General features: G+C 44.1%; 1 protein-coding gene across 1 annotated transcript in view; it reads left to right on the forward strand.

Annotated features, from left to right (window-relative positions):
* Nucleotides 1-26,578, forward strand: part of KIAA0355 (KIAA0355 ortholog) — a 58,119-nt gene that overhangs the window by 26,943 nt on the left and 4,598 nt on the right. The window contains exons 2-12 of the mRNA XM_027701520.1: nt 824-2,116; nt 9,213-9,419; nt 11,830-11,970; nt 12,246-12,341; nt 12,470-12,631; nt 13,529-13,687; nt 18,164-18,261; nt 20,121-20,246; nt 20,696-21,663; nt 24,867-25,038; nt 25,840-25,974. Of these exons, the coding sequence (XP_027557321.1) occupies nt 1,646-2,116; nt 9,213-9,419; nt 11,830-11,970; nt 12,246-12,341; nt 12,470-12,631; nt 13,529-13,687; nt 18,164-18,261; nt 20,121-20,246; nt 20,696-21,663; nt 24,867-25,038; nt 25,840-25,974 (2,735 nt within the window). The 5' untranslated portion in view covers nt 824-1,645. The remainder of the gene's footprint in view (nt 1-823; nt 2,117-9,212; nt 9,420-11,829; nt 11,971-12,245; nt 12,342-12,469; nt 12,632-13,528; nt 13,688-18,163; nt 18,262-20,120; nt 20,247-20,695; nt 21,664-24,866; nt 25,039-25,839; nt 25,975-26,578) is intronic.

Here is a 26,578-nt window from a genome sequence, read left to right on the forward strand (position 1 = left end):
AGCAACATTTTGTTGTGGAATGAAAGGGCTCCCTCATGTTATTTCTGGATTATTCTTTTAAGTGCTCAGGGAAAAAACCCTGATTACTGTTTGATATTATCCTTGTACATTGCAGTTGCTGCAGTGAGGAGAAGAATGTCCTTATTTGATAGAATAAGTGGTTTGTGTGTGTGTGTAGGAGAGGGAGAGAGTGGCCTGAGATGTGACTGGAGCATCTCTTAGGCAGTTCTGCCTCATGTAATACCTTGTGTATGATAGATGCTGTCCATCACAGTGAAATGGGATGTGTATGTTGTATTTCTCAGCTAATCTCAGGTAGGATATAGGCAGATTGGTCTGTCATTGTACTAAAAAAAATTAAGGACCTGTATCTGTTGACTTGGTAAATTATTAAAATGAACCGGGGAGTTCTGCAAGAAATTACTGTGCATGAAAAAGGGTTTAATTGACTTCATTCTTTAATTATTTTAAAAGGATGAGGTTAGGAAATGTGATTAACTCCCCTTGAGCTCTGCAGTAATAGCCTTTCACTGTTCTTAACAGTGCAAGACTTGCACTGGGGATTAACTAGAGTCTTAAGTTTGACGGTCTAGAATGGAAGAATTGACAAGAAAATATTCATGAGTGTTGAGTTTAGTAACAGGATGACACCAACCTGTACCTACCTTTTAACCTGTTGGTGCAGCTCTCCCTGCTTTTGGATCTCTGTGTTGTTGGCAGCGTGTCCCCAGAGCAGTGCACTGGGACACTGCGGGAGTTAAATTTTTAAACCTTCTCATTGTTCCATAACATTTTTAACTTTTTTTTTTTTTCCCCTTCACAGGAAATGACCTAGAGGCCTTACAAATACATTTGTGCATTTTTGTTCTGAGTCTACAACTGAGGGCAAATGCAGCCTGGAAGCACCACTTCTTAATGTTACAACGGAAACAACTACCTCAACAAACAGGGAAAGGGGAGGAAGGCTTGCAATAATAAACACTCTAATTTTTAATAGCTTATACTTGCAAAGTCTTCTGTAAACAGAGTCCAGATTTTTTTCCCCCCCTCCAGTACTAAGAAGAGACACTACAAGTAAACTAATTTGGCAGACTGGATCTGTCAAGACATTTGAAGAAATTTGATCTGCTGACACAAGGATTTGCTTTTTCAAGGAAAGAGCCTCTGCACTGCTTCTACAATCGCTGTTGATCGGTGGTTTGCTCCACTTTTCCTGATGCTACTAATGGGAAAATTGCATTAAGGTATTGCTTCTAAAACTATTATTTGCAGTGACAAAAATAACTTTTGTAGACTTCACAGCAAGTGACAATATTATGCTCACGAAGAACTCGTAGGTAACTTCTCTGCTTCTGCGTGCGGAGTGGGATCCCCAACAAGAGGCAGAGCATTACTGAGATACTTGGGCTTGCTTTTGGAGTTCAGTTTCTAACTGCAGCGGGGCTGCACCGAACACTGAAAACACGGAGTCAGCAAATCTGCTGCCTTTCCCACTGCTGATCCAGATTATACAGAGCCTGCCTTTCTGAAATGCCTTTTGTGAGCCCTATGTACACAGCCCCGCACCGTTACTGTACATAGACACGGCGGAAGGAATCTGACAAGTGATTGTTCCTCCGAGAGCCCTCTGGACAAGCACTCCCTTATGTATTGCTGCAGTGCACAAGAAAGCAAAATGGACTATAAGCGGCGCTTTTTGCTTGGCGGGTCCAAGCAGAAGGTGCAGCAACACCAGCAGTACCAGCTGCCCGAGCTGGGCCGGGCCCTGAGTGCCCCGCTGGCCCCGGCCGCCCCCGCGCCTGCCCTGCTGCCCCCGCCCCCGCCCCACGCCACCCCCATCGCCGACATCCAGCAGGGAATCTCCAAGTACCTGGATGCGCTCAACGTGTTCTGCCGGACGAGCACTTTCCTCACGGACCTCTTCAGCGGCGTGTTCCGGAACTCGCACTACTCCAAGGCGGCTCTGCAGCTGAAAGACGTGCAGGAACATGTCATGGAAGCCGCGAGCCGCCTCACCGCAGCAATAAAACCAGAGATCGCAAAAATGCTCATGGAGCTGAGCGCGGGGGCCGCCAACTTCAAAGATCAGAAGGAGTTCAGCCTGCAAGACATTGAGGTGAGTTGCCTCGGGGGACTGTTGGGATGTCAATTTGTGTCATTCCTTCTTAACTGGACTTCTGGTCAAAATCCCTTCTGCGGCAGGAGTTTTCTCCGCCTTGCTGCCGGTTCGTGGGTAAGGCTGGTGAAAAAAAGAAACTCTTCATTTCTTGTGTGCTAAGAAAGCACTAAGTCATTTGCAATGCCTGGCCTCCAGCTGTGTTCAATTAGGTGTTTAGTAGTATTTCTGTGGAAGAACCAACTAGACAAAAGTTTTAAACAATTTTCTGTTTTATGTTAGCTGATGTTTAGCCATTGTATTCTAAATGAACCTACACTTTCCTTGGTATTTTCCATCCTGAGGGGAAACCTGAACACATGGGAGTAGCATATTGTCATCAGTGGTTGAGTAAAACCACCTATTAATGGCTTAATAATATTTTATCACTCTTTAAATCATTTTTGTCTTTTTGAGCTGTTGAGCATAAGAGGAAAATACCACACTAGTGTGAGAGATCTGTGCTGTAGAAATTTGTCCTGACTTTGCTGTAGTTTTCATGCACTGACAGCAAGTGCCAACAATGAGGATTCAGAGGCTGGGGAGGTGAGAGGATCCCCAGCTCCCATCACACCTGGCTGGGTAGGGCTGGGTACATGTCTGTGTGGTGTAACAGGCAGTGCTAAGTGACAGTCACATATAAATCCATGGAGTTTTAAGTGATTCCTCTTGTTTTGACACATTTCTTTACTTTGCAAAGTTATTCCTTCAGAACTCCATCCTGAGTGGAAAACTTCTTTTTGAATTCTCTTGGTTTTGATTTAGATTTCAGGTAGCTTTGTAAGGATGAATATTATGTGCCTGTCAGCTATTACCTGCTTTCCCTCACTGCACCACTCACAGGTGGAGTGGTTCAGTAGAATGCTGTTTGTCAGTCTTATTTCTCCCTGCAATTACATTCTGCAGTTTTCAGTGTTGTATACTTAGTATAGAATGAAGATGGGCTGTATATTTGTTATAAATGTCTTCTGTAGACTTGTATTTTTAAAAACAATCAAATAACATCACTGTTTAACTAAAGCTATAGCAGTATATATATAAAAATATATGAGTTTATGAAATTAATCTTGGTAATACTTGTGCTGAGAGTACAAGTATTGTTTGAATACTTGAACATATTTGTTTGAATTAAAAAAGCAAAAACATCTGAAGCACTACCTGTCTTCTAGGGGTTTTTGTGGGCTTTGAAACTCTGTCTTTCCAAGTGTTGGCAACTATCTGAATACTGTGTAGGGGCAAAGGGGTTGTTGGTTGTGCCCAGGAAGCTTTAGCAGCTGCTCACTGTCAAGATGGACGTGTTGAGAGGTCAGTAGAGGAACAGATTTAAGTTTGTAGGTGACTTGAAAGCACAGGATGTAAGTGATGCTGGAGGACCTACTTGACTTAAAAATAATCCTGAGCAAATGAGCTTTCAGTTTGGGTTGAAATCAGAGGGGAAAGCTGAATTTTGCAGTATTTAAATCCTCAGTGTCAGGAGTGGAGCCCCCTGGGCAGCAGTTCTGGAGAGCAGTCCTGGGGCCTGTGGAAGGTGTGTGTTGGGTAGGAGTCAGTGCTGTGCAGTTGCAAATAATAAACCAATGCTGTTGCTGCTGTGCAAAGAGGCAGTTCCTGTGTATTTGTCACAACTCTAACCTGCAAGAGCCATGAACTAAGCACTGAACTCGTTCACTGGTTGTCATGGCCTTAAACACAACACATGAACTTAGAGAAATAGGGAGCCAGTGGAGAGACACCAGAGGAGAGGAGCAGGAGTAATCAGACATCCAGGAAGTAGGACTTCAGAGAGGGACTCTACAGAAGAGGAGAGTAAGAAGGAAACTCAGAATTGCTCAGATACGTGAGAAGCTACCAGAACACGTCCCAGTGTCCTGTTCCTCATGTCCATCTAAGGTGGAGCAAGGAGCAATGAACTTAAGTCTCAGAAGGAAAGATTCCCATTAGACACTGTGGGAATCCTTTGTAGTGTTAGTGGAGCACTGATGTGGATTCTACAAAGGGTAGGGAGCAGAACCTACAGAACAGGTTAAACCTGCAGCTCCAAAACTGACCCAGGTGAAACCGCTCCTTGCTTGGGCCAGTGGGATGACCTGCTGAGAGCCTCTCCCATTCTGCCTTTCTGGGGTTGGAATGCTGAGCTGTTGATGCTGAAATTTTAATTTAAAAAGTGTAGTTGGTTTTTTTTTTCCCCCTGGTGTATAGAGAAGTTAACATTTCATAAAACTGCCAGCAGGATTAAAAAACACACAATGGGAGCAGAAAAGTATAAAGGGCTTGTCCGACTTCATCAGAGTTTACTGAAAGGGAGGTGACAGGGGGAAGAGTGTGAGGGCCAGTGTAGTTGTTTCCTTGGAAAACACAAGGAGGGGAATACAGGTGTATCTGGAGTTGCTTTTGCAGCCTTTTTAGCAGGTGAGTGAAAGAACTTCCAGCTCTGTCTGAGAAAGAACTGGGAGATGGTGGAATGTGTGAGTGGCAGCTCAGCAGGGCACTGAGAATGGCACTGCAGAGTCTCCTGGCTGAGGGATGGAGTCTATGGAGTCTGGTGTTGTGGAAGCACTGGGAGGTGAGTTGTAATTCAGAACCCCAAATTAATGAGAATGGGACTTTTTCTGTGCAAGCAGAGCAGGTTTGGCTGTAGAAATCAAGCAGAGCTGTGGCTTTTGTGAGGTGCCACACATTTTTTTTTCCTAGTGTAGTGGACTCTAGTCCCCAGGGAAGGCAATGTCAAGAAAACTCAAGTTTTGATGAGCATAACCTGTCTTGGATTTGGACTAAAAAAAGTGCAGACTGGAGTGTAGCACTGGGGGTGAGGGTTTTAATTTATTTATTGTTACTTAACAGAACAAAGCTTGCTAGTTCAGAGCTGTCTGCCAGGCTGGGTAAGAAGGTGACTTCTCTTGATCAAAGTGTCGGTGACAGATGTTTCCCAAGGTTTCTTAATTTCAGAAATGCAAATGCTGATTTTTATTTTCTTCCTTTCCTTTTCCCCTTTCAAGAACCTTTGATTTCTTGGGTGCTTTGTGCCTGTATGGGTGAGGAGCAGCTTGGAAATCAGGGGGAAGGAGAATGTGTTTTATGTTGTTTTCTGTATCTGTTTGTAAGCTGGGGAATGCAGGAACATTGTACTTCTGTTAATAAAAGCATTAAAGGAAATCCAGGGGGAGGAGCAGAACTGGAAAAAAGTTGGTATATTCCCTCATCTCTTGTGAAGCTCTGCAGAAGTCTCAGTACTGCAAAATGGAGCTTGTGCACTGTCTTAAAAAGTGGTAGCAATGAGAGGAATGTCCATGTTGCCTTCCTGAACAAAAGGGAAGCACGACTGGGCACCAGATATATTCTTGGATGCTCTGTTTTGTATTTAATGGAGTTAATTTTTGGCTTTTATGTGTATAAAATAGCCCAAGATTTTTGAATGAGAAAGAAGCTTGTGAGACAAAAATGTCTGAGTAAATATTAAATGTAGGCAAACTCTCCTTAGCAAACTCTGTAAAGCCCAGTTGAACTATTTTTTAAATTATTCTTTCCTGGGGTTTGCAGGGATTAGCTTCAGACTTTTCTGAGTTCAGAAACTGTTAGTAGCAAACCAGTATTTTTTCCTACATTGAAATTGCTGCTTTATATTTTTAAAATGCTTCACCCTTCAGTGCTTTTTTCCTAAATCATAGTTAGCATTTTAGTGTAGCTGTCACTACTGGCTTTTAGGTTGACTGTTAGAAGAGGTGAGGCTGTTGGGTTGCCTGTGTCTCCTAATACCATAAAGGTGCAGCTTCTGCTGGAACCTGGCTTAGCCTGCAGGTAACTCCTTCCAGAGGGCAGGATTGTATCTTCCCTTGGAGCTGTTCTGTTCATGGGATCACTCTGGGACTGCAGGGCATTTGCTGTGGAGTAAAAATGAATCATATTCTGCCCACTTCTAGTAATATATGGGAAAGGATGTTATCTCATCTGTCACACCTCTCTGTTAGCTGTGGCTGTTTTATTTGGGCTCCAGGGGCAGCCAGGTTGTGCTGGGGCTTATCCTTACCAGGGCCACTGAGGACTCTGAGAAGGGAAAGGGGGGTAGGAGGAAACCATGGAATAACTGTGTTGTGGTGTTTGGGCTTTTCAGTGCTTGGTTTGTTTAGGGGAAATAGCCAAAAACAAACAAAAAACCCAGAAAAGGTAAAGAAGTTCTACTGCATAAAACAATAGTTGGAACTGCAAGTCTGTTTGTGTCAAGTTTGGACGATGACACTGGTTATTTGCTGACTTCATTACTGGTACCATTCTGTTTTAAAGAATCTGTTGTACAACACTTGCTTGCCAGGGAATCTGCATGGCATCAGTGTTTAGCAGTGAAATCTGGCAACTGTGTGTACACTTCGCCCAGTGAAATGTTCCTGAGTTGGTTGTGTGCTCCCATTAGGAGGATGATGTGGGACAGAGTGACCCAACACTGCATCTCCACCAGGTGCTCCTGTTGGGAGGTAACCACTGTGATTAAACTCATCACCTGTTTCAGAGACAAGGAAGTCTGAAGTGAGACTTCCCCAAAAGTCCCATTGCTTCCCACTGCCTGAATAGGAAAACAGATTCCTTTGGGTCCATCTGTTCAGCTGCTGAGGTGGATACCTGTCCTGCCTGGTAACGGGTCAGGGAGCCAGGGTGCTGGAGCTGCATTTCATGGGACACAAAGTTTGCAAGCTGGAGAGCTCATGGTTTATGCAGTAGAAATGATTCCAAGAAATGATTTAAGAAAACACCATCACTACCAAGAAAATCTCAGTAGTTGACACCTGCGATGATTCCAGTTCAGCTTTGATTCCTGTGTAGTCTGTAGGGTTTAGTTTGTGCTTATTCTGGTCTAAAGCAGGAGAGTCAAACACTTCTGCATGGGGAAAGTAGGCAAAATAAACTTGAGAAAGAAATGGTGGTGTCTCTAACTGGACAAAAGCATCCATGTGCCAGTACTGTTCCCTGGGTTGTGCAGCAGAGCTTTCTGGTGTTGCTCTGCACTCTGGGGGCCCCGGCTGTGGAGTTCACCCCACAGCCAAGACAGAGTTTGTGCTCTTGGGGAGAAAATCCCACAAAGTGAGCTTTAAAGCAGAGTGAGTTTGGCATCTGCCATCAATCCAAAGGGGTGTTTAACAGTGCAGAAACCCTCCACCACTTTGATTATCCTGGAGCAGTTAGAACCATCCTCACCCCTTTCACAGGAAGGCTGAAGTGGATTGTTTTTCAAGGAGAAGTTCAGTAAAGCAGATGTTACTATTTATCTCCACTGTTTAATACTGTAAATTATAGTAGGAATGTTGTGTGCTGCCACTTAAAACCTAATTCATGTGTTTATTTTGAGCATTATTCCCAGGCTGGGGAAACTTCAACCTCTGTACCTTAAATATTCTTTGAAATTTAATAGGCTTGAAAATCCTAATGAGTACGAGTTTCATCTTCCCCTGAGAGCTGCATTCTTCCTACACAGAAATATTTGAATCACCAGTTGCCTTTTCCTGTAGTTTTCCTATAAATCTTTCTAATCTTGTAGCCAGGAAAGTTGGAGTTTTCTTTATTTTATCATTTGCCGACTGCTTTTTTTAATAAAGCAAACTCTACTTTCAGAGGTCAGTCAAAGTACCAAAAATGTTTAATTTTATGCCTTGTACAAAGAAGGGAAGTGATTGAACCAGAATGGAATGTCAAAAGGAGTCTGGATGCAGTGGAAAAAAGCATTTCCACCGCTGGTTTTCTGAAGTAGATAGTAAATGCATATAACTGTTCGTGTGACTTCAGAGTCTTGCCAGGAAGATCATGGTGTCTCATTTTTTTATTCCAGAAGAATGTAGCTGAAAATAAGCCAGATGATTTAATGTGTCCAAGGCATGATGGCTTTGTACATTATCTGTGTATTTTATGAATTATTCCTAAAATGGAATTTAAGCTGAATCTTTTTTAATAAATCAAAGTCAAATATACATTTTAAAACACTTTGTGTGCTGAACTCCATAAAAGAAACACTGTGAATAGCTTTTGAATACTTTCTGCAGTGGTTTGGAAACGCCTCTCTGGTGCTCTCCAGTTACTCTGTGTAAGGTTTTGTCAGGAGAGGGGCCCTGGAGGCAGAGGGAATGTCCCCGTGGTGCTGGTGGCTCTCCAGGATGTCCTGCTGATGGTTCCACTCCTGCCTGTCCTTCCAAAATCCTCTGACACACCTGCGTTGTTCTGCTTGTAGTAACTGAGGCATCTCTGTGTCTTTGGACACAGTTCTCATGGGCCTTGGGAGGAAAGAGGGGGATGGAACCGTGCAGGGACAGGGGTCCAGGGTGCAGAGCTGGGATCCCCTTCCCTGGCCAGGGACAGGGGTCCAGGGTGCAGAGCTGGGCCCCCCTTCCCCAGTGCTGATGCTGCCCCTCAGCCCAGTGAGCTCAGGGAGTGACTGTCAGCCCTTGGCTTCCCTGTCCTTCCTCGGCCTTTCCCATTCCAGTGAAATATTCTGAAGAGCAGGTTTGTGCCAGTGTTGGCAGTTCCTGTCAGACACTGCAGTGCCAGGGCTACAGTTTTGGGGCAAAAGCCTTTTCCTGCCCATGTCCTGCCTGTTACTGCTCCCCTTGGAGGATAAACTCCTTGGATTTTATGATGATGTTTTTAAATGATTCACACTTTGTTGTTTTGGGGTTTTATCATAAATTCAGCCAGGTCTATGTGCAGGTGGGTTTTGCTGTTGGCTTTGCCCTTGGGATAATATGCTGCTCCCATTTTTGTGTTGTGTCATGTGCTCGATATTGCTGAGTAACCCAGCAAGCTTTTCATTCCTCGAGGGGTCACAACCTGAGTGCAGAAGTAAAAATGACTCAGGGTTAGTGTGGTGTCCCTTCATTCACAGAAACCAATGCCCACTCAACTCTTTACCTTAAGTAAATGGTTACATATCCCATGTTACTTATGATCTGAAGCATTATTTTAATTAAAAAAAAAAAATCAGAGTCTAGTTCCTTACCCCAAACACCAAACAAAAAGGAAGAAGGTAAACTTCCATGAAATCTTCTATGTGCTTGAAAGAGGTTTGTTTCTTCTCCTGCAGGTCCTTGGGCGATGTTTCTTGACGGTGATGCAGGTCCACTTCCAGTTCCTGTCCCAGGCTTTGCAGAAGGTCCAGCCAGTGGCACATTCCTGCTTCGCTGAAGCCGTAGCTCAGGAGAGGAAGAACGTCAGTGGGACTGGAGCCTCAAATATAAGCCCCACAAATGAGCTGGAAGATGCAATAAGATCCTGGAGAGGAGCAGCAGAGGTATGGAGGCCTTGCTGTAGTGACAGGAGATTTAGTGGAATGGCTGTTACATTTAGGGAAATCTAAATTCAGCCCTGACAGAGGAAAGAAAATACCTGGTTTTAAAGACATGCTGGATTTGAAGGGGGGGAACGTGGTGCAGATAGTTTCAGACACTGAAATTCAGTTTTACTTACGTGGTGATGGCACTCTCTTTGCCCTGGGTGAAGTTTTCTTTGAGACAGGTTTGCACATAAGGAGTGCACAAACAGTGCCAACAGATTTTTGTTATTAGGAATGAATCAACGATGTTCAGGTTGGATCTGGCAGATGGGGGAACTAAAAAGTAAAAAATACAACAAGTTAGTGTGAAAACAGAGCAAAATCATGATGTAAAGTAATTTGGGTAATGTCTATTTCAGATTTTGAGCATGAATTCTGTTTTGTACTTCAAAATCTTTGTGGTAACTTTTAGCTCTTTTGCCTTTCTGCTGTTAAGATGGATGTTGCTTGATCCAGCCACTGTTGAACTGTGACCCATATCACTTAAATATACCCCTCTCTGGACTTGTGCTTTTACAAATGTGTGCCATCTGTGGAATCCTTACTTTGCCAGCCAAAAAAAAAGCACTTTACAAGGAGTTTTACGAGGTTTTCTGCTTTCCCTGGCACTGCTGCAGTCTGCAGAGTGATAGGTCAGGGTGGATTCAGACACAGAGTGTGTGGTTTCCTTAAATTCAGGGCACTTGGAGCATGTGCTGGTGCAGCCTCATTTGGCTTGTTAGTCACAGGGACTGGAACCCTTGTCCAGGTCTCCATTTGCCTCCAACATCTCAAGGTACAGGGAAGCAAACGAGTTTCCTTTAGAACTCTGAAGGCAGAGGAATTATTTGTAATTTTTACTGCAGCATAAATTTATTTCACTGGATAAACCAGGGATTTGGGAGTGCTTTAGGTGTATTACAGATAATCCTAACAGGTCTAATCCTGGAATAGCTGTACTCCTTTGGCATATAAAAATGGTTACTTTTACGTGTAATATACTTCGTTCTTTAAAATTATTACAATTTCTAGAAATGTCCAGTAATTGCTATCAAATTTGTTTAAAATAGGATTAAAATTAAAATTTGATTTGCAGAATCTTGGACCTTAACTTTCTTTTTTACCTTCTTAACAACCCACTTCAACTATTTCTGTCAGTAAAACCTGGTTTTCAAAATAGTTCAGTACAAGTGTTTTACCAGTCAAATCCTGTATTAAACATGCAAGGGGAGGAGAAAGGAGAAAATACAGATTGTCTCTAGTTCCAGAATAACAATAGAAGAAACTTCTTGGGTTTTACGATTAACTAAAATAACTGGTTTGGAGTATTTGTGTGAGGTATTAGGATAAGAAAAATCTGTGGTCTGTAAATATATAACATTTATAAACATATAAAATCTCTCTTTTACAGTTGTAGGTAGTAATATACAAGTCATTTTGATGGAAGGGAGATTTGAAATACCAAAATCTTTCCGAATTTTTATTTTTGGAGTGGAAGGCAATCCATTGTTTCCCTATAAAATCAGCCCCTTTGGCAGAAGAACACAGTGCTGGTTCAGAATAAAGTTTAAGATGATACTTTTTCAGTAGGTCAGAACTGTTTTTCCTCCTGGAGATGTACTTTGGGAATTGCAGGAATTCTGTGCTGTGAGCAATGTGTCTCTCCATTGGTGTAGTATCAGAACTCCCCAGTCTGGACATCCTGCTTCAGAGGAAGATTCCTTCCTAGACTGGAAAATAAGCTGCACCTATTTGCTTTACCCTGCTCAGTGGTGTAGGATTTCACAGTTAAAATGAGATATTTGGCTTTTCATATTCCTTATCTTTCAAAATCATATTACTGTGCTATTCATATTACTGTAAATATTCAAAATCATATTACTAAGCCATTTTCTTGCTGTGCTGAGTTGATCTTAGTGCTGTGTGGCCCTTCTCAAATGGCACCACAGTAATGACCCATAATTTTGCCAAATGTATCATCCTGTGTAGGCAGGAGTGCTTGGACACGTGATTTAACATCTCTTCTGTTTCTGTGGCGAGTTTGTGTTGAAGTTGTGAGTCCCTTCTCTGGTAAGCACAGTCCTGCTGTGGTCTGTGTAACAGGGTCTGTAGTGCTGAGAGGGAGCAGAAATAGGAACAGCAAACAATGTTGGCTCAACCCCCCTGTGCTGTACAAGTTTCAGGAGAGCTGGACTTTCAAAGTAGCCATAGAAGTTTAATAAGTTATAATAAACTGGCTCCTCCAGGTCCTTTCCCCCAGGTGCTGCTTCTCATCTCCTGTAGAAGGTTTTAAACTCTATGGGCTTTTTCTCTTTTTTTGAAATTGAATTAAGCTTGACCTGGTTTAATGTTGACCCTCCTTACACTGGATTTTTATTTTACATTACAGGCCACGTCTCGACTGCGAGAAAGAGGCTGCGATGGATGTTTGGCAGGAATTGAAGTTCAGCAACTTTTCTGCTCACAGAGTGTGGCAATCCCTGAACATCAGCTCAAAGAGCTAAACATGAAAATTGACAGTGCTTTGCAGGTGGTTTTTCAAGTCTGCTGCTTTCATGTGCATGTAGTTCAGTCAGTGGGCCAAGGAGTGGATAGGGAAGGTGTGTTACTGCAGAGCTGAGTCACAGACAGCTCCCAGGTGTCTGAGAATTGCAGCTTTGGCATCTTTCATGATAAATGTGTGTATGCCATAGACCTGAGCAGGGTAAATCCATGTGCCAGTCCCTGTCTGTGCCCAGACAGTCACTGCATGCTTGCTGACTTGCTGATGTGCCTGTGCTATCTCAACTTTTTGTTTGATGTCAGGCTTACAAAGTGGCTCTGGAGAGTTTGGGCCATTGTGAATATGCAATGAAGGCTGGCTTCCACTTGAACCCAAAAGCTATTGAAGCAAGTCTTCAGGTAGGATCTGCTAAACCTGCTCTCTTTCATCCCTCCTCACCTTGGAAAAAGCTATTTAAAATGAAGAAGAGATTGGAGTAATGTTATGATTTTCTGATGTCTGTTTGAACTGTTCTTCTGTGCTTCAGGGCTGTTGCAGTGAAGCTGAAGCCCAGCAAACAGGAAGGAGACAGACTCCACCTCAACCCATTCAGTGTGAGCTGCCCACTGTCCCTGTGCAGATTGGATCCCATTTCCTGAAAGGGATCTCCTTTAATGAGTCTGCAGCAGAAAACCTGAAGCTGAAAACGGTAATAATCCCAAATAACCACGGGAGTAAAGCTGGGAGAACTCCTCAAAATGTAGTAGAATAGTAATAGAAGTTCAGTGCCAAACTTGTGTTTAAAAGTGCTTTCTTTCAGCCTGAATTCTGTGGAAAGGTGCTGTTGATAACACTGTAGGTCCACGCCTGTTCCTGATAACATTTTAACCACCTGGACAATTCCAGTCCAATCCCAGGGCAGCACAGGCATAGAAATCCAGGAGGCAGTGAAGCTGCTGGGAACTTTTTGAAAATAGATGTGTTTGGTATCAAGAAGTGCAGAGGAAAGTGAGCCCTTACAGATCCCTCAGCCAGGTGATGCACTTCAGAACCTTCATCATGTTAGGTGCCAAAATAAGTCTGAGCCAGCCTGGTGCTAAGGGAGGTACTTGAAAAAAATACTTTGTAACAGAACTCTTTTTGATGTTTTGTACAAACTTGGATCACTGTTTTAAAAGTAGTTGAAAATTGTGGACAGTTAATTGTATTTCAGTATAAACAAATGGAAAATATAACCATTCACAAGTAATTTGGGCAATTTTAATCAGCACTTCCACATTTTTTTTTAGATAAGCCCAGGTCCTTGCTCCCGAAAGAGTGGAAACAATTGATGGCTCAAAATGCTGCTTTTTTGTTGATTTTGCAATCCTTTTTGTAGTTTTGTGTAAATTGGTTTGCAAGAATATAAGCAAAAGTGTACTGCATATGATTTTGGAGGAGTACTGTGTTCCAAACAGCATCTTTCCTATTTCTGCAGTTGAACTCCTCGAGTTGTACCGGACTGTTCCCAGGTTGCAGACACTACAGTTGTTTGAGAAGGTGTAGAACAATGACCAATCCGTGTGGAATATGGGTGTTAACATTCCTGAATCCCTGTTTTTTGCAGCACACGATGCTGCAGCTGATCAAGGAGGCCGGGTGCCACAACGGACTGACCCCCCGCGACGACTCCCCCGTCACGGAGGTGCTGAACCAGGTGTGCCCTTCCACCTGGAGAGGAGCCTGCAAAACTGCTGTGCAGCTCTTGTTTGGCCAGGCTGGGCTGGTGAGTGAGCAAAACAAAAGGTTACTTAAACATCCCAAAGAGAAACTGGGCGTTTTGGAGTTTGGAAATTAATTTGCGGTGCCTCCTTTTGTGTTTCTCCATTTTTAGCCCTGCAGTTCACTTGAGCTCTGAGCAAAATGTATCCTTGGGGAGTGCAAGTGCACAGGTGGTGTCTGTAGTTGGCAGGAACAGAAGAATGCACTGGGTGCTTCGTGGTCTCCATTAGTAGAGAGAACACAAGAAATGAAACTTCCAATTCATAGAGAAGTAGAAATATTTTCAAATCTATAGATGACCATGTTAAAAAAAAAAACAAAAAGAAAACCAAAAACCCAAACACATCCTCCCCCTCTCAAATTAACTTAAAAACCTGCCATTTTTTCATTTGCTCTCTGTTTGAATGGGTTTCCTGCCCAGTATAAACCAGGAAATCCTCTGCACCAGGTAATGCTACCTGACATCTCCAGCTGAGGACAGAGCCTTTCAATGCCTGGCTGTAGACATATGTGTTCTTGAGGGGAAAAAGCCCAGTGGATTTTACAGCGTCTAAGCAGCTGGTAAAAATAGATGCTTGGATAATACTCTGATAAGAATATGCATTTGTGCTCCCATAATTAATTACTGCAATCTCTTCCCTTAGAGAAGTGTTCAGTCATGACACACAGGGGTTTTTTTTGGACTGCTGTGAGTAGGGGGCAAGACTGCCCCAGGATAGGAAGGAAATGCAAGGGTAAAGGCACACTGTAGCCTGTGATAGTTTCTGTCAAGTCTTCTTTGAGTTGTCTCCAGCCTTGCAGTGAGATCAGTGCTGCCTGTTGGTTCATGTGCTGATTCCTCATTCAAGGTGGTGGCAGCCCGTCAGGACTGTCACTAATTTCTGATTGAAGGGCACATACAGCTGCATACTTTGTAAATACCTTGTTTTTCAGACAAACCACACAGCTGATGAAGTGACTTAGACCTTCCATCCTAGTTAGTTAAACCACGTGCTTTTGGTGCTGTGAGTAGGTTCTCCAGTGATGGTGAATAAATTGGAATAAATTGTAAATGACGAATTTGTCAGATATTTCTACTTCAGCATTCCTTTAATACTAGATACCAGAGCTTATATATTCCCTTAATATTAAATACCTGTTAGAGAAGTAGGTTCAAGTTATACTGGAATTCAACTGACTTTTAAAGGCAGCCAAAAATCAAAGGGGCAAACCATCAATATCAACAGCAGTGCACCTGCTGTCAGTCCTTACTTCACTGAGATACAGGGATTTAAGGACAGGAGATGGCAGTGCTTTGTCTAAGGAAGTTTTACAAGGAAGCGTAAGAAGGGGGTGCCTTTTCAGGGTCAGAAAGAAACTGTGGAATAGTAGGATTGATCAAATTCCTACTGAGGTGTTTTCAAGGAAAACATATTAAATATTAATAAATACAAGGAGAACGAGAAAAAAAAGGATGTGCTTAAGTGGGATTGTGGCTTCAGCTGCCATAGCTGATGGCAGGATGCTGGGAGTCAGCACAAGGTACAGGAAATGAGGCCAGGAAAGCAAGTGTTTCCCAGCAGCCCTGTGGGAGTGTCTGGAGCAGAGCTGGCTCCCCGGTGTCTGGGGGAGGAATGTCTGGGAGGAGCTGCACCTTCCACCATTTCCTTTCCAGGGGTTTCAGTGTCGTGCACACCCGAGTCCTGCCCCGATGAGATTTGAGGAGAGGCCTGAGGCACATTTGGACTCAGGAAATCTGGTGTCCCCCAGTCTAGACATGACCAGTTAGACCTGCTGGTAATGGGAGCACTGACATTCTTCAGGTTTGTCATCACATTTGGAGAGTGTCAGCATAAAACTCACTCACACATTCTCCCAAATGACCCTGCTGATGCTTGGAGTTTTACTTGTGTTGAATCCTGAATGTCTCCAAAGATTTGTGCATGACCCTCAGGTTCTCAAAGTAGCAGGTTTCACTCCTCAAAGGCACAGAAATGAGCTGTGCACAAAGACTTGCAAACCCTGTCTCTCTCATTCATTCTCACTTTGATACTTTACAGTTTAGAGAGAGGTATAAAGGTTGAGGTTTCTCTTTATAAACTATGTGCCCTAATTTTTTACAACTTATTATTTTTTTACACTCTATTTTACTTTATTTTTTTACAAGTTTTTACAACTAGGCTTGTGTGTAGCCTCGTGCAGTGACAAGAAATTGTAATTTACATCTGCAAAGCGTTCTTTGGGTGGAAATGAGAGAGGAAGCACCTGTAGAGCAAGAACAATAGCTGGCTGAGGTACAGGAAGCTGTTCTCTAAGCACCACCAGGCGGGGAGGGAGAACGTGTTTATTTTCAGTTTATTTTGTGACGAACAGATAAATGAATCATTGAGTCATGGCACAAGGTGACGTAGCCTTTGGTTTTTACTGCTTTTAGACACTGAGCTGTCTGCACTCGTTCAGAATTGGGTGTAAATCTGTCACTTAAATGCCCAATTCAAAAAAGAACATTACTTGGCAGTCTCACTGGTTTTAGCCTTTCTTGCATGTGCCTTTTGAGAAGCAACTCACTGAGCATGGAAGGCACAATGAGATGTCACTTAGTTTGCTTGGTTATTTTGGGCTGTAGTTTTTTAGCACAAGAACTAATTTGAAGTGTGGATGTTCAGTTTTTACCTAAGCATATATATAATAAGAGTTGTATTTTCAGCTTTGGGTCAGCTGAAGAAATCTGCGTGTTCGAATAAAAATAATGTGTATTAAAATAGTTGAATTCAGAGGACGAGTGGAAATGAAACTTTGAATTGGCCTCATGCAAAGAGGTCAACAGTTAAACCTCCCTTTTCTTGTGCTGGTAGATCTTTCCATTGCAGGAGCCCTAAATCTCCTAGTAATGTTTAAATCCCAGATGCCCCAACTCTGACAAATGCCAAGGCCTCTGACAAATGCCAAGACATGTAAAGCTTTTTTCCAAGGGGAGAAAGGAAGATACATCCAGGGGGAGGGACACCCCAACAAAGCCCAGCCCATGGGCACTGCTGTTCACCACTGCCAGAACCTGACACAGGTCTGCACAAACCAGAGTTTTAGCTCTGACTTAAGGTCTGAGATGCAGACTCTGTTTTTCTTGGGAGTTGAGAACAATCACTTCTAATTGCATCTGTCGTTATCAAAACTATAATTGCAGTAGAGCTGAATTGCACATTACCAAATTACATAAAATTAAAATGGAAAAGTCATGGAGTTGCCTGGCTAGGAAATGAGAGGTATTTTCATGAGTGTGGTGTTTTGGCACCATGCTTGGACAGGTTTGTCAGGATTGGATAAACTTGGGCAAAGGCTTGGAGTCAGCTGAAGGAAGACAAAGGCCTTATGCAAAAATACCTGAAAGGTGGGAAATAATTATGTTCAAGTGTCATTGGATGGTTTTGTTAAAGTGAGAGAGGAGAGACTCTTGGCATTATTCATATTTCACATGTTTTCATACCCAGCAATAGAGAACCTGTTAGAAGCTGAACTGGTGTAGGCTGGGTGATGGCAAAAACGTCAGTAATAATCCCTGAGGCTTATTTATCCCAGAGGACTTTTGCCATTTCAAGGATAAATGGTACAGCTAATCTGCTAGTCACTGAAGCAAGAACTGCTGACTGCTGCCAAAAAGCTGCTGGTTCAGCATGACCAAAATAGGAAATTATGGAAATGATCAAAAAGGCCAACCCACACAGACTGGACAACAACAGAAAGCATGAACCAAATATGGAACTTACTGTCACTGGTGTTAAAGGTTAAATGAAGCTGAAGTGAATCCATTCCTTCTCCATTCCCTAAAAAGAAAGGGTCACAACAGAGGGTTGATTTTTCAAGACTTTTGTCTTCCATATATCTTCATGATATGACTCAGAATTCAACAACCTGAACAGTCACTTCTCTTTATATTTGGAAATTATATAATTAAATAACAGTACAGCTTCATTGGGTAGAATAGAGGAACGTTGGTATGGAATTTTATAACCTTAAAAGGGGTGTACATTAGGAATTGTGACCCATGTGAAGGGTTTCCAACTGAATGCTGCTTGCCTATGTTACACCATTCACTGCAGTTAAATTATTTAAAATATTTTGTAAATAGGTGTTTGAGAGCTATTAAAGTAGTTACTGTGCTAAACCTCTCAAATGTAAGGGCTGTTGTGTGGAACCATTGAGAACCACCAGCTGTGAGGTAAAGCAGCTGGTAACTGTGTAGTGATGCTTAATTACTGAGAAGAATGAAGTCCTTGAGATACAGGTTACTGAACCCAATGATTTTATATGATTTTAAACATATACATTGAAATAGAAATATAATTACAATGATTTTGTGAGTTGGTTAGTTTTTATTTGGTTATTTTTTGTACCTGTATCACGGCTCAGAGATGAGACTGTTGCAGCTTAACTACAGGGGTGATAAAATGACTAGAACTGATTCTTAAAATCATTTCCCTTTTATTTTCATTTTATTTGCTAGGTGGTTGTGGACACAGCACAGATTGAAAATAAAGAAGCCTATGCTCCTCAGATAAGTTTGGAAGGATCGAGAATTGTGGTGCAAGTTCCATCAACTTGGTAAATAAAAATACTGTGTTGCAGATTATGACTGAAATATTTGGGTAACATGATCGCAGTACAAAGGGGAGAGAGAATACTACACAATTATGGCACAGCTTCCTTAAGTTCCTTTATGTGAACTGTTTTAACACTTCTATTCCTGACAGGCTGTACAGGGGGCAACACAAAAGAGGCAGTGCTGGGGCACTAAATCTCAAAAGTAAAAGCTTGATGATGAAAGAAGAGCCTTAAAAATAATAATCTGACAGTATTCCTGTTGTGCTCCTCCCCAGCAGGTCCCAGCTGTTAGCTCAGCAAGGGCAGGAATTAGCTGAGTTCATGGGAGAGTCTTTGCTCTTTAGTGCTGTCACGACTCTGGGCTCCAAGATGCTGTTCCTGCCAGTTTAGTTGACTGCCTAGGAAAGAGGGGTGGGGTTAATCTGGAGTTTAAGTGAGGATTTATTCCCATTCAAAGCAATAATTTGGAATTAGAACACTCCTCTTACTTGGAAGCATTCAGTGTTAGGAACTTCAGTACAACACAGTTTATTCACCTGACTCCTTACTGAGGTGGCCTGTTCCTCGTGGTACTGATGGTGTGGCCAAAGGAGGAGTCTCCTGATGCTCTACTGTGCCCTGGAGCAGCCTCACCTGGAATATTGGGGCAGTTTTGGGCACCACAATGTAGGGAAGGGATCGAGCCATTAGAAAGTGTCCAAGGGAGGCAACGAGGATGGGGAAGGGCCTTGATTTGAAGGCGTGTGAGGACACTGAGGGCACTTGGTGTGTTCAGCTGGAGCAGAGGAGACTGAGGGGAGACCTCAGTGCAGTTCCAATGCCTGGGCAGGGGCAGAGGAGGGGCAGGGACTGAGCTCTGCTCTGGGGGGACCAGGGACAGCAGCCAGGGAATGGCTGGAGCTGTGTCAGGGCAGGCTCAGGTTGGATCTCAGGCAAAGGTTCTTCCCCCAGAGGCTGGTTGGGCACTGCCCAGGCTCCCCAGGGCAGTGGGCACAGCCCCAAGGCTGCCAGAGCTCCAGGAGGGTTTGGATGATGCTCTGGGGCACAGGGGGTGACTCCTGGGGATGTTCCTGTGCAGGGCCAGGGGTTGGACTGGATGATCCTTGTGGGTCCCTTCCGACTCAGCCCAGTCTGTGGTTCTGTGTTTGCACAAAAGGAGTCTCCTGAAGGTGTTTCCCCAAGAGTCTCCCGATGCTGTGTTGCCCAAAAGAAGGGCTCTCCCGAGTGTTTCCCGGGGCTCTCCCGAGTGTTTCCCGGGGCTCTCCCGAGTGTTTCCCGGGGCTCTCCCGAGTGTTTCCCGGTCCATCCCGTCCCCGTCGGGCAGCGCCTCCTGGTGTCTCGCGGTGGCAGCGCGGGGCCCGATCCCTGCGGCTCTGCCGGGCCGGCTCCGGGAATTCTGTGCCCCAAGGGAAACGCACCAATCCCGCACCTTCACAGCTCAGCGATATCTCCCCCGGACCGCGGGAATTGCGGGGTCATTCCTCACGGAGCTGCCAGGCCGGGGCTCCCGGCGGTGCCTCCGGGGTGCTCCCTGTGCGGGCAGTGTCGGGCCCTTGCCGGGTCCCAGAAGGGATGTTGGGTGCTCAGCGTTTGCTCTGCTGTGCCTCAGCTGTGCCTGCTCAAGAGCTCATCGACAGTCATGATATAAATACGTGGAATTGCTTAGTTTGTGTGGGATCACTTGTGTGTCCCACAGTAGGAAGAAACCGCTCCGGCTGCGGGCGCAGGAACCCCCAGGGGCTCGTAGGTTGTGCTGCAGGAGTGCAGCCACTGCCCTTCTGTTTTCTGACTGACGTGGCAGAATTGTTTAAGGTAGAAAATAAACATTTTGATTTTTAGTTTAAACTTCATGATTACAGGTGCCTGAAAGAAGATCCAGCAACAATGTCTTTGCTACAGAGGAGTCTGGATCCGGAGAAGACCCTGGGGCTGGTAGATGTGCTCTACACTGCTGTGTTTGATATACACAGGTGGAAGGAAGGAAGGTACGTCTCCACTTCGTTAGTTTGAACTAAGCTGTCATTGCTGAGTGATCTGTGCTGAGAGATTTGATGGTACCAGCTTGTCTGAAGGGGAAAGCAGGAGTCCAACTGAGAGTGAGACATTGGTAATCCCCATAGGTACAGGAGGCTGCTTAAGACCAAACCAGCAGCTTTTCCAAGGGTACGAAAGTATTTGTTTCTCTCTTACAAAAATGCCTAATTTATATTAAATTAGGCTCTGTTTAGGTCTTGAAACACAATTCTAATTTTCTTAAGGAATGGAAATTAATGCAAATACTAGCAAAAATTTGCAGTTACCATAAGAAGTAGCTGATGAACTTGGCAGTCTTTGGTGTTGTTTCTTTCTCTGTTATCCAAATCCACATTTTCCCCCAAAATACAAACTCAGTTATGTATTAGGTAGTTTAATATATGTGGTTTTGTTGCTGCAGGGAGCAGGCTTTGCCTTGCATTCAGATCCAGTTACAGCGTGAAATCTCAGACTTTGGGAACCAGGTTGACTTGCCCTCGGGAAACGGAAGCAAATCTTCGGGGGGTCTCCAAAAGACATTCTCAAAACTGACCTCACGGTTTACAAAAAAAACTTCGTGCACCAGCACAAGCAGTGCTGGGAGTTACTCCATCCCCAACACGCCTTCCAAAAACGTGTTCATCAGCTCCGGCTCCGAGGAGAAGGCGAAGGTGCCCCCGGCCGTGGACGCGCGGCTGCAGAGCATCCTGAGCATCGGGAGCTTCCCGCGGGCCGCGGAGCCGGGCCCGGGCAGCCAGCTGGCCAACGGCTTCCTGGGGGACAGGAGGGACAGCTTCTTCAAGCAGGATGATGGCAAGGACGACAAAGGGATGAATTTACCCACTGACCAAGAAATGCAGGACGTTATCGATTTCCTGTCCGGGTTCAACATGGGCAAATCCCAGCAGACTTCTCCGATGGTGAAAAGAAGGAACTCTGTTGCCTCCTCTGCAGCAGCGGAACAGAAGTCGGGGGCGGTCCAACAGCAGCCCCAGTCTGTGTCTCACCCTCCCCTGCATCCTCCTCAGCAAGGCTTGTCCCAGCAGCAGCAATCCCAAAAGCAGCAAATGCAGTATTACCAACACTTGCTTCAACCTATTGGACCACAGCAACGTGTACCTGCCAAATGGCTCAGTAATTCTTCACAGCAGCAAGCCCAGGCTGTTGGAACTGGATTGTCTCATATAAACCAGTGGAACAATCCTGGATTTTCAGATTTAAGCTCTGATTTGTACAGCTTGGGTCTTGTGAGCAGCTATATGGACAATATGATGTCAGAGATGTTAGGACAGAAACCACAAGGACCTAGAAACAACACATGGCCAAATCGTGACCAAACTGATGGAGTGTTTGGAATGTTGGGAGAAATCCTGCCTTTTGACCCTGCAGGTGTGTGCCTTTTCCTTTATTATGCTTTTTGTAAGAGTCCTTTTCCAAAGAATGCTGTGAAATATTGGTGGCAATAACTGTGTTTCCTTGTGGGGGTGCTGACCAGGGCAGGCAGGGATTTGTCTGTGTGCCAGTTTGCTTTGTTAACAGAAGTTGATCTTAAAGTGCAAGAAACTTTCATTGATGAGCAAGCATGAGAACTGATTCCTTGTTTCTTGTCCCAGTTGTAGATGTTCCTCCTATTCTTAATTTGTAAAATTGTTTCAAATCAAACTCTTGGGCTCAGGTATTTTCCCTCTCCCCAGGATGACTCTTCCTGCTCTTTACTAGTCTTGTAATATGGAGATAGTGATGCATCTTTCTCATATCCCCACATTTTCCCTCCATTACTCTGCAATTCCATGGGAGTCATACTGGTTCCTGTTCTGCAGCTGGTGCTGCAGTGAAAAGCTTGGATGTCGAAGGATTAGAGACTAAAAAGCAAGTGCCATGAGGTTTGCCAGATGTGTTTGGACCACCAATAAATTGCAGATATAGATGGATTATTGTCAAAGATGAAGTGAGATAAAATTTTAGTCATAAGCAAATAGCTAAAGACTAAGAAATGAGCTGTAGAATCTCAGAGGAGATGAGTGTTCAGTCCCCTGCAGGGGCCATTCACTGAAGAGTTGGAGTCCATGATCCTGTGGGTCCCTTCCAACCCAGAATATCCTGTGATTCTGACTGTAGTACTCAGGACAACTTACACATCCCTTGCCTTGTACATATAATCCCTGTTGGCCTGGAACACAGCTCCAGGAATGCTGCAGTGTGCATTAGGGAAGCTGCTGGAGGGAGGCAGCACGAGGACAGGAAACCCTTTATCAGAGCAGGGATCCGGTTCCCGGTGCTCTCTCTGTCCTTGGAATGTGGAGGTGTCTCAAACCAGCTCCTTTGGCTCATAATTCTTATTTTGTCAGTTTAGTTGATAAATCAGTGGAGTTTGTAAGGCAAAAATAGGCATCATAGTTATGTTGTTGCTTAACACCTGCAAGTCTGAATTAGCATAATCTTACTTATGGTATGGACTTAAGGATTATCACAACCTTTAAGTAAGGACAGAGTGATCTTTACTAAGCACCAAATCCATGTGTGTCTTTGTAGGGAAAAGACAGCAGGTATACAAAGAACTGGCATTTTCAGCATTTGGAATCCATTCTATTTCTGTAGTATTTTCCTTTCAGTCTATATAAAACTACTCGGTTTGTTCCACTGGGTGAAGATCAAGGACTTAGGAAGTGACACTCAGAAAAGGTGATTTAAGCTCATCAGTGGTGCTCAGTGCATTGCCCTTTTACAGTTGTAGTGATAAGTAAACAGTATTTTCCACAGATCTGGAGTTTAAAAAGCCAAAACAAACCAACCAAAAAAACCCCTTCCAATTGAACAGACTTTTCCATTGGAAAGATAACTTTTCTTCATAAAACTTGCCGGGTTGAGCTGTGGTGTAGGAATTTTCACTCTAAGCTTTAGTTAGTGAAGTACAAAAAGCTTTAAAACACAAAACATTTTTTTCATTTCCAGGCTTTCCTAGGACTGCACATTTGTCATTTGAAAGAAATCACATTACTATTTTAATAAATATTGTTAGCGTCTGAAAATGTCTCTTTTCAGATGCAAATGTACTAATTAAGAATTTATAAAATTGATGGCTTTTCATGTCAAAGGCTTAACTAGCTACCAAAAATGTATTTTGCAGTACTTCTATCACCTGTAAGAACTTGATGAAGAACATTGCAGTAAGAACTAGCAGAGTGAATGTTGAGAACTCCCAAGTCTTTTGAAGTAAAAAACTCTCTGATACAAAGCTGTTCACGTGACATGTTTTTAGTGAGGCAAAAGATAACACAGGTTTCTGTTTGGAATATACCAGTGATTTAGCACTTCATGCTACCCACAGGTAAAAAGCCTGGACACCCTTCAGGTCCCATCCAGACTCTGTCCTTGGATCTGAGGAGCTGTCTGGCTCCCAGCCTCATCTTAAGCAGATAGAAAGATGTCTCAGAGGGAGAAGGAGCATTAGTGGGGATGTCTTGTTTCTGTCACAGCTCTGTCCCTTGCTTGGGTGGTAAAGGATGCAGAGAAACAAAGTTATCTCCCTGTCATTTGCATCCCAGGAAACATTGTAGAGCTCTTTTCTGGACGTGTCAAATGAGAACAAGGAAACTTATCTTGTAAATGCAGAATTGAATGTAGGGAGCTGCCACAGGAAAGAGGTTTCTGCTTCCTGAGCTGTGCATGATTGTTGGATGTTCTTCAGTCCTCGCTCTTAATCTCAGACTGAGCCTGGCAAGCAGCAGCTCTGCACTTCCCACTGCAATTCCTGTGCATGTAGACATCTTCCATAAATCCAGTCAGATTGCAAAGGCTTTTCTCAGGGAAGAAAAAACAAGAGGCAAAGAGAAACAGAAGCTGTGGAAACTCAATTACACTGAATCATAGCAGCATTCCTTCTAATCTAACTGCTTGCTCTGACCAGTGGAGCATTTGAAACACTTCTGCATTAAGGCTCTTGCTGTGTCTGCTCAAGATCATGCTCATCCTTTACCAGATACTTGGGACACATAAAGCACTTTAAAGAATGGAAGAATTTTTGAATTACTGCTTTTTTCTGTAAATGTGATTCTTACTCTGAAATATTTTGTCGGTCAGGATCAAAATGTTTTCCAAATGTTTTCATCCTTGTAGGAAGTAGGCAGTTTTGGGGCTCTGGGTTCTAATATGATCCATCTGAGATTCTGATTTCCCCAGTAAGCAGGATCACAACTTAGCTGGAAATCATGTTGCACTCCTGCATCAACGATAGTAATTGGAGTGTTCTTTTTTGCTGAGCGTGGATAAATGTACAGGCTTAAAATCTGCTGATGGATATTGGACCTGTCAGCGTGCACACATATCACAGTACAAATCCTACTTCCCTGCTGGAATGCAAGGGTGTAGTTCCATGTGTTAATTATTATCCCCCACGGATGCTGTGTATGTGCTTGTCAGACATTTCCTGCTCCCTGTTCTCTGCTGCTCCATGAAGAGGAACCCACCGGTAGCTCCCGTTTGCCACCAGGGAGGGGATTTCGCTGTGGGGGTGGTGAAGCCTGAAGGATGGAGTCTGGGGGTAAGTGCAGCAGCAGGAGCTGAATGTCAGCAGTGTTGGTTTGTCCCCCCAGTTGGCTCTGACCCCGAGTTTGCCCGCTACGTTGCCGGGGTGAACCAGGCCATGCAGCAGAAGCGACAGGCGCAGCAGGTCCGGCGGCCCAGCACCAGCACCGCGCGCGGCAACTGGGCCCTGCCCGACGAGCCCCACAAAACATGGCCCTTCCCCGAGTACTTCGCAGAGGGGTAAGACACTGGGACTGTCTGGCAGCCTGACTTGGCAGGATGTGGCAGTGCTGGGTGTGTTTTCCAGCTGCACTTGGTTCTGTCAGGAGTGAGCAATGAGCCCTTCCTGCTGTGCTGATCCCGGGGCACTGACAGGTTTGGTGTCTTCTCCGGGGTGGTGTGGAGACCGACTGTGCCTCCAGAGGGAATAAAGCATCTATAGCACAGATGCATTCAGAGAGTTTTCTTTGGATGTTTTGAAAACCTTTGAGACCCAGTTTTGATGAAAAGTGATGCAGTGCCTGACTGAGTTAAGTTTTCCAGATTTTAGCCACTTAATCTTGCTCCTAAAAGGCAGGTACCTCACAGCAAGTACATTAGTGGTTCTTAGTCTCTTCCAAGTCATAACTATTTACTACAACAGAAGTGTTTCAAGATTCTCTGTCCCTTTGTCCACAGTGTAACAATTGTGACTCGAGCTGGTGTGAAACCAGTAGGACAGTTATGTGTTCTGGCTCAGTTTTGCAGTGAAAAAGTCAAGTGATTCCAAACCCAAGCATCACTTCTCCTTCCTGAACAGGAGAGGCACTTTTAATGGACATTATTATTTTAGTAAAATATATATAAAGAGGCTGTAACAGACAAAGCAGTTAATGTGACCACTCAGATAAGTGAAAGTATTTGTATTACTGGCACATTTTCCCAAGTATTGAAATGTCTTTGTTTTCTGAGGTATCACCTGTGACAGGCTCAGCACAACTGGGGCACAGTCTGGACTGGGCAGTGTAAATACAAGGACTAACACAACTTTTGGTGTTGCAGTGATGTGACAAATAGCTGGTCTGGAACTCAAGGAGACTCTGCCAGCTCAAGTGATGAGACCTCCTCAGCCAACGGAGACAGCCTGTTCTCCATGTTCTCAGGGCCAGACCTTGTTGCTGCTGTGAAGCAGAGGAGGTGAGCAGAATGAACAGAAATATAGATATAAAAAAGTGCTCTGTAATTTCATTTGAGTCTCCAGCCAAAGGAAATTCCTGCTAATGAGACACAGCTACAGGGTCAGTCTGTGCACTGCACAGGTGGGTTGGGTCAGTGCATTCCCAAAGGGAGGTGTGTTGGCAGCTCCCTCCTCCTCCAAACCAGCCCTGTGCAAACAGCTGAGACTCAGGGCAGCAGCAAAGGTCAGATGCTTTCCCTCTTCCTGGAGGTTCTCTTTCGGATGCTGCTTCTTTCCAAACTCCTGGGGTGTTGGAGGCCTGTGCTGAGCTGGTTTGCAGACTGTGCCTGGCAGCAGCTCTGCTGTGCCCCTGACCCTGCCCTGGGGTGCAGTGAGTGCCCCCTGGCACTGGGGACATGCTGCCAGTGACGTGGTGTAACCTTGTCTCACCTTGGCTGCCACTGCCCTTCTGGGAGTCCCAAATACACTGGTTAGATCCCAGTTCCAATCTGAGGTCATTCAGTGTTTCTCAGAGTCTTTTTGAAAAATAGAACAAGTTAGTTCTGTGGCCAAAAATTCTGGTTTTGTTTACATCATAAAATAATTCAGAGTCAATACCTTTAG

This window comes from Neopelma chrysocephalum, unplaced genomic scaffold (assembly GCF_003984885.1).
Source record: "Neopelma chrysocephalum unplaced genomic scaffold, ASM398488v2 Primary Assembly neopelma1_159, whole genome shotgun sequence".
In the NCBI taxonomy this organism is placed as follows: Eukaryota; Metazoa; Chordata; class Aves; order Passeriformes; family Pipridae; genus Neopelma; species Neopelma chrysocephalum.